Source organism: Thalia democratica, chromosome 9 (genome assembly GCF_965202585.1).
Source record: "Thalia democratica chromosome 9, ktThaDemo2.hap1.1, whole genome shotgun sequence".
Classification (NCBI taxonomy): Eukaryota; Metazoa; Chordata; class Thaliacea; order Salpida; family Salpidae; genus Thalia; species Thalia democratica.
In genome coordinates, this window is record NC_139173.1 from 13,758,463 (window position 1) to 13,777,754 (window position 19,292).

The following is a 19,292-nucleotide window of genomic DNA, read 5'->3' on the forward strand; positions in this document are numbered from 1 at the left end:
AAATTACCAAAAAAAAAACCTTTTTAGTTATCATTTTGATAATTAGTATTAAAAATATTTTTTTTAGTGTTTTTTTATTTTTAAATTGTTCTATTTAATATTATAAAGTTTAATTATATATATTTTCTGTATAGCTTTAATTTTTATAACATATAAAGTTTTGCTATACTAAATGAATTGATTAAAAGCATTATCAAGTCATATGTTTAACAACTTAAACTAAAATTACTTATTTATATATAATTACATCAAGTCATACCACGCTATTAATTTATAACATTTTGTGAATTAATCATTTTAAAAGTTTCAAAATTAGATTTTTCTGCTTTAGTGTTTGGAAATTTTAGTTAAACTTATAATTATGCTATATATTAATAAATATGTATTAAACATTTTTTTTGCCAAAATTAATCTTGCCTCATGTAATTTTTGTCAATTTAAAAGAAAATTTAATCGAAATGGTATATTTATGAATTTTTAATTCAATATGCACTTTTTTTTTCAAACTAAACTGAATCTGACAAGGTAATAAGTTTGTTAACTAATTAATAATTAGTAAACGGTAATACGTTTAAACTATTAGTTTTTGATTAACTGTTAAGAACTTTGAAAAGGCACAACAATAAATTTTGTTAGGAATTTTTTCATGAAATAAATTTAATTTTAAAATTAAATTTTTTGAACACATTTTTTAGCAAGCTTGGTTTTGTTATTGTTGTGATAGCTTAAGCCACTTGTTAGAAAAATAATTTCATAATTAAATTAAGAGTTTTCCTTTTCTTAAAAGTAAAAAAAATGTTATTAAAAATATTTTTTGATAAGATTTCGATTTTTCAATTATTCTTAAGTTTATTATAATTAAAGAGTTTTGAGTTTAATGTTTAGCTTGAAATGTATCAATCTTTAAAAGTTTTAAGAGTACGATATAAATAGTATTAATAATTTATAATGTTTTCAAAAAGTTTTATTATATAATTGTTTATAAAAAATTATAACATGGTTTATTTACTTTTTTCAAAGTTATTAATTTGTACAGTTTTTGTTAAAGCTTTTACATTTTAAAGTGTCTTTTATCATCATATGTCTCTGCCTAAGTTAATTTTTTTTATTATCATGATTTTTATGTATGTATTTTATTGCTTCATCAGTTCTTAGCACTCCTATGTTATTTAAGATAAATACGAATTTGAAAAAATTTCAGTGCAAATTATACATTATATATTTTCAGAAACAGTTAAAACTAGTTTTTACGTTTCCTGTCTTTTGATTTTCTTGGTTTATGTTTTTGTTTTATTAAAACTGTTACAGAATTAAAACTACTTAATAAGATTTATACAAGACAAGTCTATTACTCTATGTTGTAAGTATAATTTAATTGCTCTTTTAATATATTTTTACTGATTAATAGTTTTAATTACTAAAGTTTTACTATTTAATTGACCTTGTTCACCAATTAAGTAATAATTGTTTTAACAAGATATGATTTTTTTCTAAATCTTATTTTTTATTGTTTTTGTAGGTTTTAGGCGTTATATATCTTCTAAAATTATTTTTGCCTTTTTGCTTATGTTTTTAACAGAACAGTTTATTTTTCTTGAAATATAAATGAAAAAAATATTTATTTGGTTATTGTTATTGATAACTTTTGATTTTTTATAGAAATTTGTCACTTATAAAGCTCACAGTTATTTTTTTTTATAAGTAGTTATTAAAAAAAATATTCTGTAGAAAAAATAAATATAAGGTTAAAGTTTGGGTTTTAGAAAAAAATTACCATTTTGAAATTTGCGAATAAATTTTATATGTAATTATATATTAAAAAAAGGTTTCCATTAAATTAAAAACTTTTTAATAAATATTAAACAAAATTTTCGTTTCACATTGTTACCAGCTGTGCAATTTTTTAAATTTATTTTACGTTTTAATTTGATAGTTTACAATGTTGTACATTAAAATAGTTTTTACATCTTTTTTTAGAAACTTATAAAATGTGTGTTGGAAGTGCGTTAACATGTATAGCTTCTGAGGTAAGTATTACTAATTATATTATCTTGGTTTTCAAATATTATCAACTTTAAAAAATTGTATTGATTAATTTTAGATAATGAAAATAGTTTATATTTTAAAATTTGATTATAAGTTACTTTATTTTTGTTGTTTATCTTATTTTCAACACCACTATTCTAAATCGTTTTTAGCATAATGAATGGCGAAATTTACTATAAATTATGGTATTGTAGTTTCTTTATAGTAAATAGATTATTGTTATTTATATTTAAGTAGCTTATAAGTTATTTGTTTTGTATACACAGTTAAAAGCAAATATACTTATAAAAAAATATACATGTACAAATATAGCTGTATTGGACAAAATTTGTTATTTAAATATTTCTATAGGTATATTTATTTAAAATTTTATAAATTTTGGTTTTCTGAGGTGTAACCAATATAGAAATTACTATACTTTTAACTTTAAAAATAATGTAAGTAGAAGTGTTATAAGTAATCATTAAACTAATTGAATTTTTTTTGACTTAGTGTTCTAAAGCATATTTTGACAAAAAGTCATAAAAGTTTATTTAAAGATAAAGGTATGAGTATGATCATAGTATATTGCTTTTGTAACTTGTTTTGATCTTGATTTAAATTTTGAAACTTTTTTTTATACATAAACCTTGTAAAATTTGTTGACAAAATGACCAACTGTTACATTTTATTTTTAGTATTTAAATACAGAGCAGACAAATATATTTTGTTTTTTGGGTAGTTTTAGCCATAAAAATAGAAATTTCATGACAAGTAGTTAGTGATGCATTAAAAAACTACTTCTTTAAACTATAAAGAATAGTCAAGTTAAAGAAAAAAAAAATCATAAACATGATATTTTTTCTTTTCCTTAACTTATTTACAAGGATTAGAAAAAAAAAAGAAACTCATGTTACAGTGTTTTAGTTTATACTAAATTATGATCTTTATACTTATTAATTTAAAAAAAAAGCCAAAATTTTTTATGACAACCAATTAGTATATTAAAGTAATTTTAGACGATCCCAACAAAATTATATTTTATCTATAAAATAAAGTCGAATATATTTTGAATTTTTTTTTTGTTCATAATTTTAGACATAATTTCGACATAAATCAATAATTTTGGTTTTCTTAAAAAGTCACTTTATTATTAAAAAATTCTAGCAAAAAATAACAGGTTACTTTTATTTCAAGTCCTTTAGTAAAGTATATTCCTAAAAAGGACTTTAAAAGTAATTTAGGTAGAAGTTTTTGTCAAAGCAACACCCTTATACTTAGTTTGAATTTTAGATGTTTTTAACGTAAATTTGCTTATTTATAGTTATTAAAACTAAACTCTTTCAATTTTTTTAGTTATATAAAGAGTAATATAAATACAACTTATATCTATTTGTGAATAAAATTACTTTATTAAAGTCTGGAATTAAAGTAACTTATATTAAACTTTTAAATGGTTCTTTTACACAAATGATATTAAATTGTTGACTTTTTTTAGATTTCTAATCAACCTAGTTTAAAAACGTAAATATTTTTTTACTAGTAACAACATTTTGTTAATTTTGTAAAATTTATACTTTACTATTACTTAAATTAAAAACTCTCTCTGTACATATAGCAACGAAAAATAAAGTTTAATTTTTTGATACCAAATATTTTTTTTCCAAAGTATAGAAATTAAATTTTGTATTCTTTGCATAACATTGTTGTTCTATTTAGAAAAAACCCTCGTTTTTTAAATATTTCGAAGACTAATACTTTTGATAATAATTTAGACCTAAAATTGACTTTGTTTTTTTATAACTGTTGCTTAAAGTTTTAAGCTAAAAAGTTAATGAAACAAACATCTTTGAACTTAGTTTAAAGTGCATAACAATTATAATAAGGATTGTTTTTATGTTTAGATTTTGTTTTTATGTTACTAGAAAACGAAAACTATAAATATTAGTTAGTACTCATAAAATTGACTTCATCTGTGCCTCTGTAATAAATCTACTTTTTAAGAAATAAATTATAATTAAACTGTTACTATATTTTAAAGATGAAAGCGCTCTTAAACAAATTAATAATAACAGTCGGATATCTTCTCTGTTAAGAAATCTTAAGCATTGTTAAATAAATTGCTAAATTAAAAATAAAGTTGCTATGCTTGGTCTGCTATTATCAGCACGGCTTTTAAAAGTTGAGGAATTTCTTTAAAGGTGTTTATTTTAAAAAGAAGATATTCAAACATTATTTTTAGTGTGTTTGCTGCATTGGAAATGCAGCTTGTGGCTTGTGTTGTAAAGCTTTTAAGAGGTCGACAACAACTAGAATTGGATATGCGTGTTATCTTTTTATAGGAGCATTAGTATCATGTCTTATGCTTGCTCCTGGTATCAAAGAAAGTTTAACAAAGGTTGTTAATTTTTAGTTATTAAAGTATACACTTAACTAAAAAATATATATGTACTGTAATATTTTTGTAAAACAAATTTTAAGTGTTACTTTCATGTTGAATTAAAATCAAGTAGCATATATTGTTTTTAGAATCTGATAGCTTTTTTTAATTATAAAAGTATTTATTATAGTACATAAAACTATGTTTAATGAATGGTTTTAATTTTAGATTCCTCGTTTTTGTTCTGATGCGGGATTTCTTCCTGGAAGCACAGACTGTGATTTAGTTGTTGGTTTCCTCGCTGTTTATAGGTTTCCTTTTTTTGATTAAAAAACTTGATATTAAAAACAGTGTGCGTATGTTTGTTTTTGTTGAGCTTACTTGAAAAAATAAATAATAAAGTTTATATTGTTTCTAAATTAATAAGCTAAAGGTCTAGCTCATGTGTTCTATGAAATTTTTCAAGTTGCTAAAAGCTGTAAGAATCGGATTTTTCGTGGGTTAGCAAACTAAGTTATTATACTATCTTTGTTTGTTAGTATGTACAGATTAGTTTGTGGTTTAGTAGCTGGAAAACATCAAACTTAATGGTCTCTTTAATTTGATGTTTATCAAACTCTATGGTCAATAGGTTTTGGAAAATATTTCACGAATTACAATTATTATTACATTGTATAGTAAATAATCAACAACCATCATGTATAGTATGAACATCAATATCTTGTTTCAAAACCATCGATTAAATTACTTAAAACTTATGCTGTTTCTCTTATAAAAATAAGCTTTGAGCAATGAAGTTTTATTCATTTACAAGCAAATAAATTGCTCTTTTACAGTGATAATGGCGTTTATAAATTTACCTGATTACACTAATTTTTTTTGATTATATTTACTGTCTTTATATATAATTTATAAGGAAAAATGAGTCCTTTTTGTAGTCTTACTTAAAAACTTATAAATATACTTAGTACATATATTGCAAATCTTATAACAGAAGTCGGCAGTCTTTTATAAGTCGCGGGCCGACTTCCTATAAAAAGTTGCTGTGTAGAAAAGAGCCTTTTTTGGGCCACAGTTATATTAAATTAACTTTAGAAATCAATGTAAAATTACTTCTTACTCAAAAGCTTAACCAAAAAATAAGCAAAATTAGGGCACTAGTAAAGAGTAGTTATTAAATAAAGAGCCAAATTATACCTTTTACCATATTTTGTTTTAATAAAAAAAGTGTGATTTCAGCTAAAAAGTACCTCCCTGGCTGCAGATTTTAGTTTTGCGGGCTGCATTTTCTAATTCCTGTACTATGATTATTATACTTAAATTTTAAGCATATTAAAAGTTTGTTATAAATTAGGTTAACTACATTTAAAGAAAAGTATTAAGTTGTTTAGTTTTTGTAGCTTTTTAAATTTAATTTTATTTGATGGACCTTATATGTTGATAAAACTTTAAAAGTACTCTGGGTCTTGACTAAACGGGCTACTGCTTGTCTATTCTATAACTGCACAGAGTTGCTTTATGATATTTAAAGTTAAGTCCATTTTTTATATGTTTTACTTCTAATTTTAATTAATTTAACTAGTAATCATTTTGCAAAATTTTGTGTATGAATGATTTAATAAAATACTAATTTGTGTTTATAGTTCAATATAAAGTAACTTACACTAGAATATAAAATTTGAATGTCTAAAGTGAAAATTTATAAACATACTTTGGAAACCATACATATTGTTACATAAATGTACATAAAAATTTGAATAAATTTGGAACTTAACCTAAATTTTGTTGAACACATTCTAGTTAAAAAAAAGTGTTACTAGCATATATATATTGAACTCCTTAATTAAGTTTTACAGAGATGTTAAAAAAGAATCTTTTTTTTAAGATGCTACAAGCTTATTTAAGATTAAATAAGTTGATGAAGTTCGACCAATTAATCAGGTCATGCCCCTCTGTAGTAGCTATACGATTATTTTATAATATTGCTTATTTAAGACGGTCTTGTCGTTACACATGCTAACTAAGGCTAGTTACAAAATACAGTGTATTTGAAAGTTTTTTCTAACTTCAGAAAAAATATAACTATGAAGCTAACTTAAAAAGAATTGTTTTTACAAAAACTTACAATGGTGATTTTATGAAAGCAAAAAGTATAAACTTAAAGACACATTTTATAAAATGTAAAATTTTCATTTAACTTTTGAGATAAAGTCAATTTTGTAAAAAGCAATTAGTACAAATGTACGAATTGTACTTTTTTGGCATCAATGTTGTGAGAAATAAAAAAAATTACTTTAAGTCTATGTAACTTATTTTTTGAGCAAAAAACCTCAAATTTAAAGAAAGCATTAAAAAAAAAGTAATAGATTGTTTTTATTTTTATCTTTTTTTAATTATAGTCACATAGAGTCAGTCTTGCACTTGTAACTGTACAATAAAATGTAATTGGAGAAGCTTTAGGAAAAACAAACAATACCAGAGACAAGACATTTTTTATACTTTACTTATAAACTTAGGCTAGTTTGTATTGACTCAGATCAGTTATCTTGGTTTGTAGAATGGTAAATCTGTTTTATTTTTATAATTTAAAATACGATAATAAATATAATAATTTATCATGTTATAAACTTTAGACTTTTATTCACCCAATAAAAGATTAAAAAAAATCTTTTGATCCTTTCTTTTTAAGTTTAAACTAAATATGAAATATTCAACGTTTGATTGTTTGGTACCTTTAAATATAATTTGTCTAGAGTTTTTTCTTAAATTATAGTCCAAACTAATTATAATTAAAGTGGTTTTATATATAGAATAATAAATATGCTAATATTAAAAAAACTACAATTTCAGAGTGTGTTTTTCTTTGACTGCATACTTTTTTTTGATGAGTCTTGTTACGATTCGAGTGCTAACCAGTAAAGATCCTCGTGCTAAGTTTCATAATGGGTATGCTTTTTAACTCTAGTAAATATACATCGTTTTATAGTTTGTATATGTACCTTTAGTATTATTAATGTTTGCCTAACTACAAATAGTTTTATATGTTTACGAATCAGATAAAATTTGTTTAATTTTCAAATTAATTTTGAAAGTGCTTCTAAAAATAAAAATCCTGCTGAGGATGTTTGATAAACACAGAAACAGTAGTTAATTTAAAAACTTTTATTTTTTATACTAGATTAGTGTATATGTTTTAAATAAAATAACGTTATTTGTGATATAGTTTTTAAACTAGTCTATAAAAATAGACCAGCTGGTCAGTCATTTTATTGAACAAAGCTTAATTAGAAATGTAGACATTTTAAGCGTAAAGTTTTAAGCTTTATTATTCAGTTAAAGTTAAACAGTTCTGAACTTGATACACTTCAGACATCAAATTTTTCAAAATAACAGTTAGAAAAAAAGTTGAAAATTACCCTAATGTTCTTCTCTTTAATTCATGCTATATTTTGATTTAAATTTGGTGTTCTAAGTTAATAATATAAACTACATTATTATTTCATAAATACTACATATTTTCAAAAGAGTGTTTTCAAGGGGAAAATTGTAATTTATTCAAATAAAAAATTCAAATTTTATTATTTTAAGGAAAACAAGAAATTGTGTGTTTTATGTTAAAGTTTTTAAAGTTGATATAAGTAATAAAAGGTTAGTTTACTTAACTTAGTTTGTTTCAAATATATGTTTTTACTTCAGATTTTGGTTAGTCAAGTTTTTGATGATTGTTGCATTGTGTGTTGGAGCATTTTACATTCCTAGAGGTGAATTTGGAAATGTATGGTATTATTTTGGTTTAATAGGATCTTGCTTTTTCATACTAATTCAGGTAAATCAAATAACTTATATAAACATAAAAAACTAATTAACAAAAATCTTTGATACGATTTGAAATATATTTTCAGCTCGTTCTTATTGTTGATTTCGCTCACAATGTTAACGATTTCTTTTTGGAAAAAATAGAAGACAATGAATCACCTAGATGCTGGAAAGTTTCATTGTTTTTGATATTGATTGTTAACTACGGTTTAATGATTACTGGAACTGTCTTGCTTTACATTTATTATGGAAATGACGCTGTTTGCACTCAAAATAAACTTATTATCAGTTTAAATTTAATATTTTCAATAGCAGTGTCCGTGATTTCAATTTTGCCCAAAGTTCAAGAAGGTAAAACATACATTTTTTACCTCAAACGTATATGATTAAATTTTAAGATGTAGTTATTAAAACAAAAAAGTAAATTAGATTAATTACTAAATTTTATATACTCAATGATATATAATTAAATTCACAAACAATATTTAGTAAGGTTTTAACATGCAAATACTTTAGTAAAATAAGTACTACTTCAGTATTTTATTTAATAAAAAATTTTAAACTTTAAGAGTCTTTTTTTTTGTTAGAGTTATTTCAAAATAAACTTAGTTAACCCATAAAGCTGTACAATTTTTTAATAAAAAAGACTTATAAAGTTATAAATAAATAAGATACTTTTATTTAATATTTTTTAAATAATTTTTCCAGTCTCACAGTTAGTTTAAGTTTATGATCTAATTTTTTAAATAAACAAATAAAGTTCTTAATAGCAATAAAGACAATTTTTTAAATTTTTCTTATTTAAAAATAGTTTAGAAAATTTATTCAAAACTAAAAGATGAAAAAAAAATTGGTATTTAGTTTTAATAAAAAAAACATACTTGATTTTAAAGAGTGTTATTTTTGTCTTCAGAGATTTACTGTTCAGTGCATATATTCAAAATTTTTCAGAACTACTGGTTTTTATTTAAATTTATCACATAAATTTAAAAGCGTCTAGCTATCGTTATTTAAGGCCATAGGGGGGGGGGTCCAACATTTTTTTTTACTAAAATTAACTTTGGCTTTTATATGAAAGCTTCCCGTACAAACTATAAGCCAGTTTTTATAGAATTCAAAAATATCATTTAACTTTTGAGATATTTAATTTTTTGTAAAAATTTTCCAATATAAACGTATGGACCGCAGATTTTTCGGAGTCAATTTTCTCGGAAATTTTAAAATTCACTAAAAATCTATCTCCTCCTTCATTTTTCAAGCAATCTTCTTCAAATTTTCAGGATACGTTCCTTATTATAAAAGGAAAAAACGTTACTTTAGAATTTTAGTAATTTAAAAAAATAAAAATTTTATCACAAAAATTAAAAAAAAAAAGAGTTTTTTTTTTCAAAAAAAAACATATTTTTACAATTTTTTTTTTTAATTCCAAAGTAACGTTTTGTTGTTATTATATAAAGATTAGACTGTGAAAGTTTTAAGAAGATTGCTTGAAAAATGTAGGAGGAGATAGATTTTAAATGAAATAGTCTTTTTTCGCTGTTTTAGTTTTCCCTTCCCATAGGGAACCTATTATGCGGCCCGACTTTGACTGGTAAAAAATAATTTGAATTTTTTAAAACAATAAAAAGCATCTTGAAACTTAGAAAAAATTCTATAAAATAAGATCAACTTGTAAAAAACATGGTTTACCCCCCCCTATGGCCTTAACTTATACATAGTTTTTAGTTTATGTCTAGAAATTAGTTTTTTCATCTGTATTCTGGTATTTATTTTATTTTTTTTAAAGTTTCACCAAGAAGTGGTCTTGTACAAGCATCTTTTGTATCAGCTTACACTACTTATCTTGTTTGGTCGGCAGTAAATAAAAATCCTATCCAACAGTGCAATCCTGGAATGTTAACTGTGGCAAAAGTAAGTTTTGTATACTTTGTATTTTGTTTTTGCACTTAAATTAGAAAAACATATTCAAGTTATAGTAAAATAAAAAAAATCAATACTATTTTATGATAAAAACTTATTTTACTTTTAAACTATTTTGGTTTTTCAATAATTCAATATAATCTGATTAGAATAAGTAATCGGTTTTTTAACTTAGTATACTAAGAATTAATTGACTTGTTTATTCACTCTAAAAGATTTGCTTATCTTCAAATTTAACCAGTATTTATTACGGCCATCATCACAAAGTTTAGATGTTTCGCACCATCAATAATAAATAATATGATAAGATCTGATGCCTGATCTACTTATTAATCAGGCATCATATGCCTGATGTATCCTAGTAAGAACGAAACCGGTCGTAGGTAGTCTCGGATGCTGTTGTTGTTGTTGATCGTGCGGCAAAGCTCATTATTTATCTTTTATTACATATTATTTATCAAGTAAAAAAGCACTTAAACTTAATTTTAACAAGGATGTATTCTTGCTTCAACTCTGTTACGAATTTACTTTTCTCTGATGTTAAAGCATGAGTTCAGCTTTTTAAGAGATTTGACGGAACCTTTTTCAATCCTGCAGGTCTAAATTAAAGCGAAGAATAAAAAAGTACTCCGTACGAGATCTACTATTAAACGATGATGCTCCACTCGTATCTCACTCTGCCAAAGATCTGTGAAAGTGTGACAAATAGCCTTGTATACGCTGGCTCATGTATTTCGTCTAACGCATCAAAAGACACCTAAATTGTTTGTTACATTAATAAAGCTAAAACACTTTCGCTTAACTGTCGGTGACAGTTTCGGGATAGTATAAAATTGTCTGTATGTAAAAAGATTGCTTTGTATCGTGCCTGCGTATGCAGTACATGACCAGGGAACCGCTCAGTTCCAACATGTGCACAATTCCCACCCGATCAAATCCGAGAACCGCTTACCGACCAAGGTTAAGGTGCAGGGGTAAAAGTGATAGTAAAAATTTAATTAAAAAAAAAACCAAAAAGAAAAAAATAAAGAAAAGAATATAGGTGGGAGTTGTGCGCGGGTGGGAATTGTAAGTTTCCATGATCAAACCATTGTGCAAGAGAAAAGATTAACACCTTCGTTGTATTCTCTGAATTAGGTTGCAACACAAAATTAGCAATGAATAAAAGCTAAGACGTTCTAATTTCACCATCCTAAGCCATCGCAGGCTTTGCTGGCTTGTTCATGTTTTAAGAATAATTGACAAGCGTATTCCAAAGTTTGTTCTATACGTCGAGTTGGTCATTGACAAACGTACCGTTGGTTACTCAGTCATACATTACATAGGCATTTGCAAGCACAAAATAAAATCTTAAATGTAGAAGTTTTTGAGTGGAAAAAGATAACTAACAAATGAAACACTTGGTGCTCTCTGTTAATTTGTATACAAACTTTGTGGGAATGCTACGTATGATTGGTTTTGGCTACAAGCGGGCTGTTATATTTATTATATAACTTTTTTTTAGTACAGCCAAACTTTGTATAAACACTTGTATTCAGTACATAGCCTTTTAGATGAAAGCCTTTCAAAAAAGTTTAATTAAGTATTTTGGTTGCGTATTATCAAGATCTAAAGGTTTGGGAATATTTACTGTTAATACTTGTTTGCTTAATATTGTTTTGTGTATATTTATTTTACATAAAAATTTTGTTAGTTTTTATGTGTTCACTTAAGATTTCTTTTGTTTTGCATTACTAGTAGTTTGTGATAATAAAATAAAAACGTCAAAGGAGAGGCATAAACCGTCAAAATTTCTCATTTACAAGTAAGATATGCTCCCGTAGATTCGGCTGCAGTATTTACTATTTTAATAACAGTCATCCAACAAACACTTACTTATAGCTTACTGCTTGACTATATTTTTATAGTTTTTTTTTAATAATTTTCTATAATGCCCTATTAAGTTATCTTTGACCCCGCTAAGGACAACGCCATATTAAGTTTTTGATTTTGCTCAGGAAACATTATTTACTCATTTTATGTTTTACTGTCATATATTTTATTTTTACACACTGTAGTTTTCTTAGTAAATAGTTTTTTATTTAGCTTAAATATTAAGCTGCTTCCGCAAGCTGAATAATCTCACCCACAAACGTGATTTTTTATACATTTCAATTTATAAAAAAATATTTATAAAGAGCTATTTTTGATTGTTTTTTAAGGACATAATTGATAGCAAAGATGTAGGAACAACGGTTTCTCCTATCAACGAAGAGACTCTTGACACATGGAACGGAACTAGTATATTGGGTCTTATACTCTCAATACTTTCTGTTCTTTACTCAAGGTAAATTTTTCGTGTTTTGTGTGAGCAGAATTTTAAAACTATCTTCAACTAATCTTTAATTTTATACAGTATTTTTTTATTATGTTTATAGTACTAACATATAATTATTTGTAATTTTTTAAAGCTTTTCAAAATCTAAAGCTAATCTTATTTACAAAAAGGGAGTTTTTGCTAGTTTTTATATTAAGATAAAGTATTTATTGGTTTTAAATGGCACGTAGGAGCGTTTAAAACTGATAAAAAAGTTTTTCGTAAAAACTTAATTTGCCTGTCTAGATTAACAAAAGTTTTAACATTTAGTGAGTTATTAATTTTTTGGAAAAGTTTAGGCTAGAAGTGTTTTTTATACGTTTGTTTACGAAAACTTTTACCAAACCGACTTACTAAATTTTAATTATTGGTCTACTTCCCAGTTTAGTTTTTTAAGGCTCTTGCCTTGTAGATATTTAAAATTTTATTTTATTTTGAAAGAGTTTAAAAGCGCTAAATACTTTTCTTTTTTTTTAAGAACTACTTTTGTACATGCTGCATTAATAAAAAACTTGATGATTTTTTTTCTTCATTTAAAGAAAATAAACAATTATTTTGTTGGAGTTTTTTATGGTGTTACACAAACATTCTATTAGTTATTATGTTTTTATTGGACAGTATATACATTGTATTGTTTTCTTTTTTAATTTAAATTTTTCTGGTGTAATATAAGTTACTGAATTAAACATAGTCCTACTTGTTTACCATGAAAAGTTTCTTATAGTCAGGGCGACTGCTTTTACAGGGTACGATGTAAAATAGACTAACTATATATAGTTGATACAAGTAATAAAATTTTGGCGCTGTTCACCCTTGCTCAAGACAATAGAGATTTTGTGCTTCCAGTTCAGAGTAGGTACACGTGTAGTCACATCTGTGCAATAAGTTGTGATGGGCGCATGGTTGTCTTTTTATTCTACGAAACTGTATAGAATGGCCCATCATACATTTTTATTACATGATTTTGTGTTTAACGCATTTACGATCTATAAACCTTAGCCGTTTTTGTGTTGCACATTACTCATTTCCAGAGCAGCCTGTTTGGTGATAGAATCTTCATCTAACTGTTTGAAAATCGATATTTGGAACTAATAATCATTATAAAGTAATTCTTCTTATATTTTACATCGACAAAGGTTGTAAGAGATCTAGGGTGGCAGGGTTTTTAAAACTGAACTATGCATAAAATTTTACTGTTCATGAATATTACTGATTAAGATAAACATTTCAACTAATGAACCAATTTCTCAAAATATTTTTTTTGTTTTCTAAAGATAATGTTTTATGGGATTTTTTATAGCCCGAAGTCAAATTTATAGTTTTAGTATCTATGAACTTTTCAGAAATTCAAATTTAAGGTTTAATTTCTAAAGCATTTTGATGAAGAAAAATAACAATTATTTATGAAACTAATAAAAATAGTATTTGTGTGTCGTGTTTTTAAACGCTAAACTTAATGTTTTATTGTTTTGCGTTTCTCCCTACCTTTACTTTCTTTTGAAATATACCTGTGTAGCAATCTAGTATAGAGGCTAAAATCGTTGAATTAATTCGAAAATTTAAATGTAAAAAGACAAGATATATTTAAAAACCAAAAGTACTCATTTCAACATGAAAAAATAACTGCTTAACTGATTCAAAATATAGATATAAACAAAAAAATATATGCAGCGATTTCCCTCTTTTTATGAACTACAATTTTAATAAATTCAAATCATTTTCTGACATAACTACATTGTTATCATTTTAAACATATTTCAGTTTTAAATATTTTAATTATAAGATATTTTTAAAAGAGAATCAGAAGAATTACTAATCAGAAGAAAGAGAGAATACTAATTTGCATTTAAAATTATTCAATAAGCATTAAGTTAATAACTTAGAAAATTCAATAAGGACCCAAGATTGAACAGTATTCTGTAGTTTTAACTAGTTAAAAATTACAGATTTTAAAAAAAACCTCATGTTTCTACTGTTAATAAATACTCATTAATAGACAATCTGTATTTTTAAATTTTTAAGTTTAAGCGGTAAAATTAGGAAAATACATTTTATTAGGGACATAAAATGGAATATACCAAAGTACAGAATTTTGACCAAAAATAATCAAATTAAAATATAATTTTTAGTTTGCCAGATTAACATGCTCACGGGCCGCAGTTGGCCCGGGCCACGTGTTGCCGACCACTGCAGTAAAACAACTTATTTAAACTGGTAATTTAAATATTTCCTTTTTTGATGTTAATTACATATATGTAGAATTTTTTTCAACATTTAAAAATATTAACATGATTTACAGCATACGAAATTCCTCAAATGAAAACATGGATCGTCTTCGTATTTCTTCGGATAAGGTGGTGTTAACCAGTGAGGATCAAAACTCAGTAATTTTTATGCTTTTTAAACGTAGTGTTTATGAACTTAAATAAAAATCATTTATTTCAAAATTAAATTAGTAACATTTTCATTTTTTTACACATAACTAGAACATAAATTACGTAATCAAACTGTTTTACTAATGATATTTTTTGTTATAGGTTTTTGATTTTGTTAGTTAAATATGCTAAATATAATTTATTGTTTCTTTTCATTTCAAATTTTCTGATAATTTTTTGTATATAATTTATTAACTACTTTAACACAGTTTATTTTTCATTGTTTGGTAATGTAAACTGATATCACTAAAAAAATATGCAACCTTTTTATACCAAGTATGTAAGTTTACAGAATTTGAAGACACTAAACAGTCTTTACTTAGTAAAAAGTATTTTTGTGAATTTTTCCTAATATCTCAAGTCTATTTAATACTTTTATAAAAATTAGTTGTGAAAGAGTACCGTAAATTATTTTTTTAGATTGAAAGCAGTAAAGTTTCTTTAAAAGTAATGTTATGTAAACATTTTTTTTTGCACAGGGACATGGTGGTGATGTTGAGAACGGTGAAGATGACGAAGAAGATGGAGTATCATACTCATATTCATTTTTTCATGTTATGTTGATGCTGGCCTCGCTAAATATAATGATGACACTAACAAACTGGACTTCGTTAGTTTTAATGCTTCTAGTAAAAATTGATTAGTTATGAGCATAAAAAGAGCTCTAAACTAATGAAGGTTTTTTTAAACAATATCTGACTAATACGCACCCATATTTTGTGTTTGTACCCTAGTTGTTTTTTTTATAATACTGTATGAATATGTAGTTTAATATAACACTAAAATGTTACTAATTATACTAAAAAAAGTTTATTAACGAATATTTAACAAAATGTTATATGTCAGATATAAATTAGAGGCTTAGATCTTATAAAACTCCTAGTTAACATCGTTAATTAAACAGGGTCCGGAGTCTAATTTAAAGATTCAAAGCTTAACTGTATTAAACTTCTTGCTGAACATTTCTACTAATTGTTTTAAGTGTTTTCTTGTCTATAATAACATACAAGTTTCGTTATATTTTAGGTCAATTACCATGCAACTAGTATTTTAAATATTTCTTTTTAATTTCTTTATATATATTGTAAACGACTTTAAAATAAACTTTATCAATTATGCTGAAAAAATACTTAAATATAACTCAACTTTGTTTTTAGTCAATGAAAAATATTATGATTATGATCAAGATTATAAATTTGTACACCCCATCTCTTTGTGCCAATGACCAGCTCTTTCTTATTTGTCCACATGACAAAACATACCAATATATTTTCTCACTAAAACAAAGTTGTTCCTCTCTTTGACCTGATGTCTCATATTTGATATGATATCTCATCTTTGAACTGGTGTCTCATTTTTTATATTGTGTTGAATAAAACTTTGAAAAAAGTTCAATGTACTATTTACGAAGTTTTGTTTTATTTAAGTGAAATAATGTAGTTGAAGTTCACGCCTTGTAACTACAAGTTTAAAAAATATATTAACAAATAAATATCTATATAATTTGTAATATATATGTATCTTACAACTCTCATTTCAAGAAAAATATGTGTCTACAAAAAAAAGATAAGTAGTTCCCATCAAAATGTTGTTTCACCTGTTTTAAGACTGTTTTAAATTCATTTGTAAATCTTACGATTTTTTTTACCTTTAAAAACATTCTTTATATGTAATTGATATCCAAATTACTGATACTTATGGTACATTAATTAGTTATGTTTTTATAGATAATTAAAATAATTTTTAATAATAAGTTAATCATGAGAAAATAGCTGACTTGCAAGGTGTAGTACTGTTACGTCATTTCTACGTCATGTGAAATTAAGTGTTGATGTCACATTTTAATTTTAATGCAACATTGTAATGTTTTTTCTATTTTAAATGTATTTTTTATCAATGTACTAAAATTATATGTTGCTTGTTTTGATGTAAAGTTTAGTACTTTTTATCAACGAACTATTGGTTAAACACCTTTCCGTTAACAAAATATAAGTACTTTTGAAGTTTAAATATTTATTTAGATTGTAAAGTATTTACAAGTTGTCGTTTTTTATATTGAAAAGAAACCTAGATGTGAAACGCCTTTTTACTGCTAACTTTTTTTCCAACTCAAGCTTTTGTAAACATATTCCAAAGGATGTTGTTCTTAGAAATACCTAAAAGTGATTATATACTGCTTAATAAATAGTTTCTAAATTAAAGTTAATAAAAAAAATACTACGGATATAAACTTGCAATAACTTTAATTGTTAAGGTTTATTTTGACCCAGTTATTTAGTTTTCAGTCCAAACTAGATCTTATTAAATAAAAAGGCAAGTTAGTTCTATTCAGGGTTGCTAAAAAACCTTAAAAAACCTGGATTTTTGAACAAAAATCACTAAAAAAAATCTAAAATTATAAACTGTTTTTACGTTAATAATATACGTTTATATAGTAATTAATTTACAATGAAATGCAAGAAATCTATTGTATACAATTTTATTTTATTATAAAACACATTTGTATGGTTTTACAGTATCTTTTGATGTTTTTATACTATAACAACTATATATTAAGAATGATTTTATAATAAGAATGGAACAAAAAACTTGTTCTGTAAAAAGCCTGGAAAAAATTCAGCAAACTTGGATAGGATTTTCAATAAACCATTAGCAACCTATTTTAGTACTCATTAGTTACTTTTTGGCTTTTAAAATATCTTTAAAAAAAATTATTATAAACTTTTCATTAATTAGTTTTAATTGTAAAAGTTAGGTAGCTGTCAAATTTGCATGAGCGTACAAAATTGCACGAGGGGTAAAAATTGAACGAGTGCACGAATTTGCACGAAGCCAAATTTGCACGATGGCACAAAATTGCACGAAAACTTTTTTGCACGAGCAGACAGTTTTGCACGGGTTATAATTTTTATTTTTTTATTAATTTTATTTATATATATTTTTATAATTTAGTTTTGTTTTACTATCACTGTTATCCCTAACCCTTATCCTCGGTTAGTAACTTTTTTTTTCTTGTAGTTTTTTATTAAATTATCATTTAGTTTGTTTTACTCTCGTCCAAAAATTTAACTCGTGCAAAATTGACCCTTGGTGCAAAATCGTATTCGTGCAATTTTGGGCCCTCGTGCAAATTTGGCTTCGTGCAATTTAGTAACCTCGTGCAACTTTCTCTTCGTGCAATTTAGACCCGTTCCCGTAAAAGTTATATAAATTTGTATAAAAAAGATCTATAAAAGTGTTACAACAAAGTTTGTTGTAAAAAAAGTTAAATATACTTGCTTAATAAAGTTGTATAAAAAAAGTCACTAGATAAATGCAAAATTCCTGAGAATTTTTTAATGAGATTTCAATAAAATTAATCAATTGCAACTTTGTATTAATATTAACAATATTTTTACAACCATGTAAAAATCACATTAGTATATTGCAAGTTTCTTAATATTATTAAGTCCTTTTTTTATTAACTAAAATTTTAACCTTGTTTGTCTATAAAGTTGTATTATATTATCAAATATTTAAATAAGTTTTAAACCTTTACCATTAATATATTAAATAAAATATTTTTAAAATTAAAAAAGAGTTTTTAATAAAAAACAAGTCTTTTAGTTTTAAGATCGAACAACTTGCTTCGGTTAATTAATAAATAATCTAGTTAAAATTATATTATCGGTTGGTAGTATCTTTAATTTTACAGACCGTCAGCAGGTGTAACTTCATTGAACGAAAGTTGGCCTTCGTTGTGGGTTACTGCAGTATCTTCTTGGGTTTGTTTCATATTGTATGCTTGGACACTCATAGCTCCCATGGTGCTTGATCGCGATTTTGATTAGTTTTATATGTACAACTAACGTTTTTCTCATGTTTCTGATTTCTTTTTATGTGAAATATTGAATTTACTTAACGCATGTTTAAATTCTTAAGACAGACACAACTTATCAAAAGCATTTAAAATGTTTTATGTTTGTTTAAATCAGGTATACTTAGTTATACTTTTTTTTTTATAGTTTTGGCTACTATCACTATCCTTTGCATTACGATGCCAGTAAAATTTTAAAATACTTGTTTACGTGTTGCTTACGTTGCATTTTCTTGTAAATAAAAAATACAGCTTGTTTTTAAATATTTTATGTCTTATTTATTCTCTAATTCACAATTTTATTCAGCTTTAAAAATATAAAGGGTAAAAAATTCATCACAGAGTATTGAGCATTATATTGAGATTATATTTGAAGATAAAAAAATAGCTTAACTCTATCTCAAGTTTTCTCCTACAACTTATTAGCATTTTTAATGTATATAGTTAAATATTTGTAGGTAAAATAATTGATTGATTTTTTAGTTTGACTAATTAATTTCAAGC

At 24.7% G+C, this 19,292-nt stretch overlaps 1 protein-coding gene across 2 annotated transcripts; it reads left to right on the top strand.

Annotated features, from left to right (window-relative positions):
- The first annotated feature begins 1,963 nt into the window (after nucleotides 1-1,963).
- On the top strand, nucleotides 1,964-19,077 carry LOC145844684 (serine incorporator 1-like). Of its 2 annotated transcripts, none has more exons than XM_082952094.1 (11): nucleotides 1,964-2,027; nucleotides 4,268-4,423; nucleotides 4,634-4,716; nucleotides 7,256-7,351; nucleotides 8,102-8,231; nucleotides 8,308-8,572; nucleotides 10,008-10,132; nucleotides 12,343-12,467; nucleotides 14,797-14,851; nucleotides 15,412-15,542; nucleotides 18,627-19,077. In XM_082952094.1, the coding sequence occupies exons 1-11, from the start codon at nucleotides 1,989-1,991 to the stop codon at nucleotides 18,760-18,762; spliced, it is 1,341 nt and encodes a 446-aa protein (XP_082808220.1). In that variant the 5' UTR covers nucleotides 1,964-1,988; the 3' UTR covers nucleotides 18,763-19,077. The 2 variants fall into 2 exon arrangements, with proteins under 2 accessions (XP_082808220.1, XP_082808219.1); XM_082952093.1 differs by having other exon boundaries at nucleotides 14,797-14,881; nucleotides 18,627-19,076.
- Nucleotides 19,078-19,292: the final 215 nt, after the last annotated feature.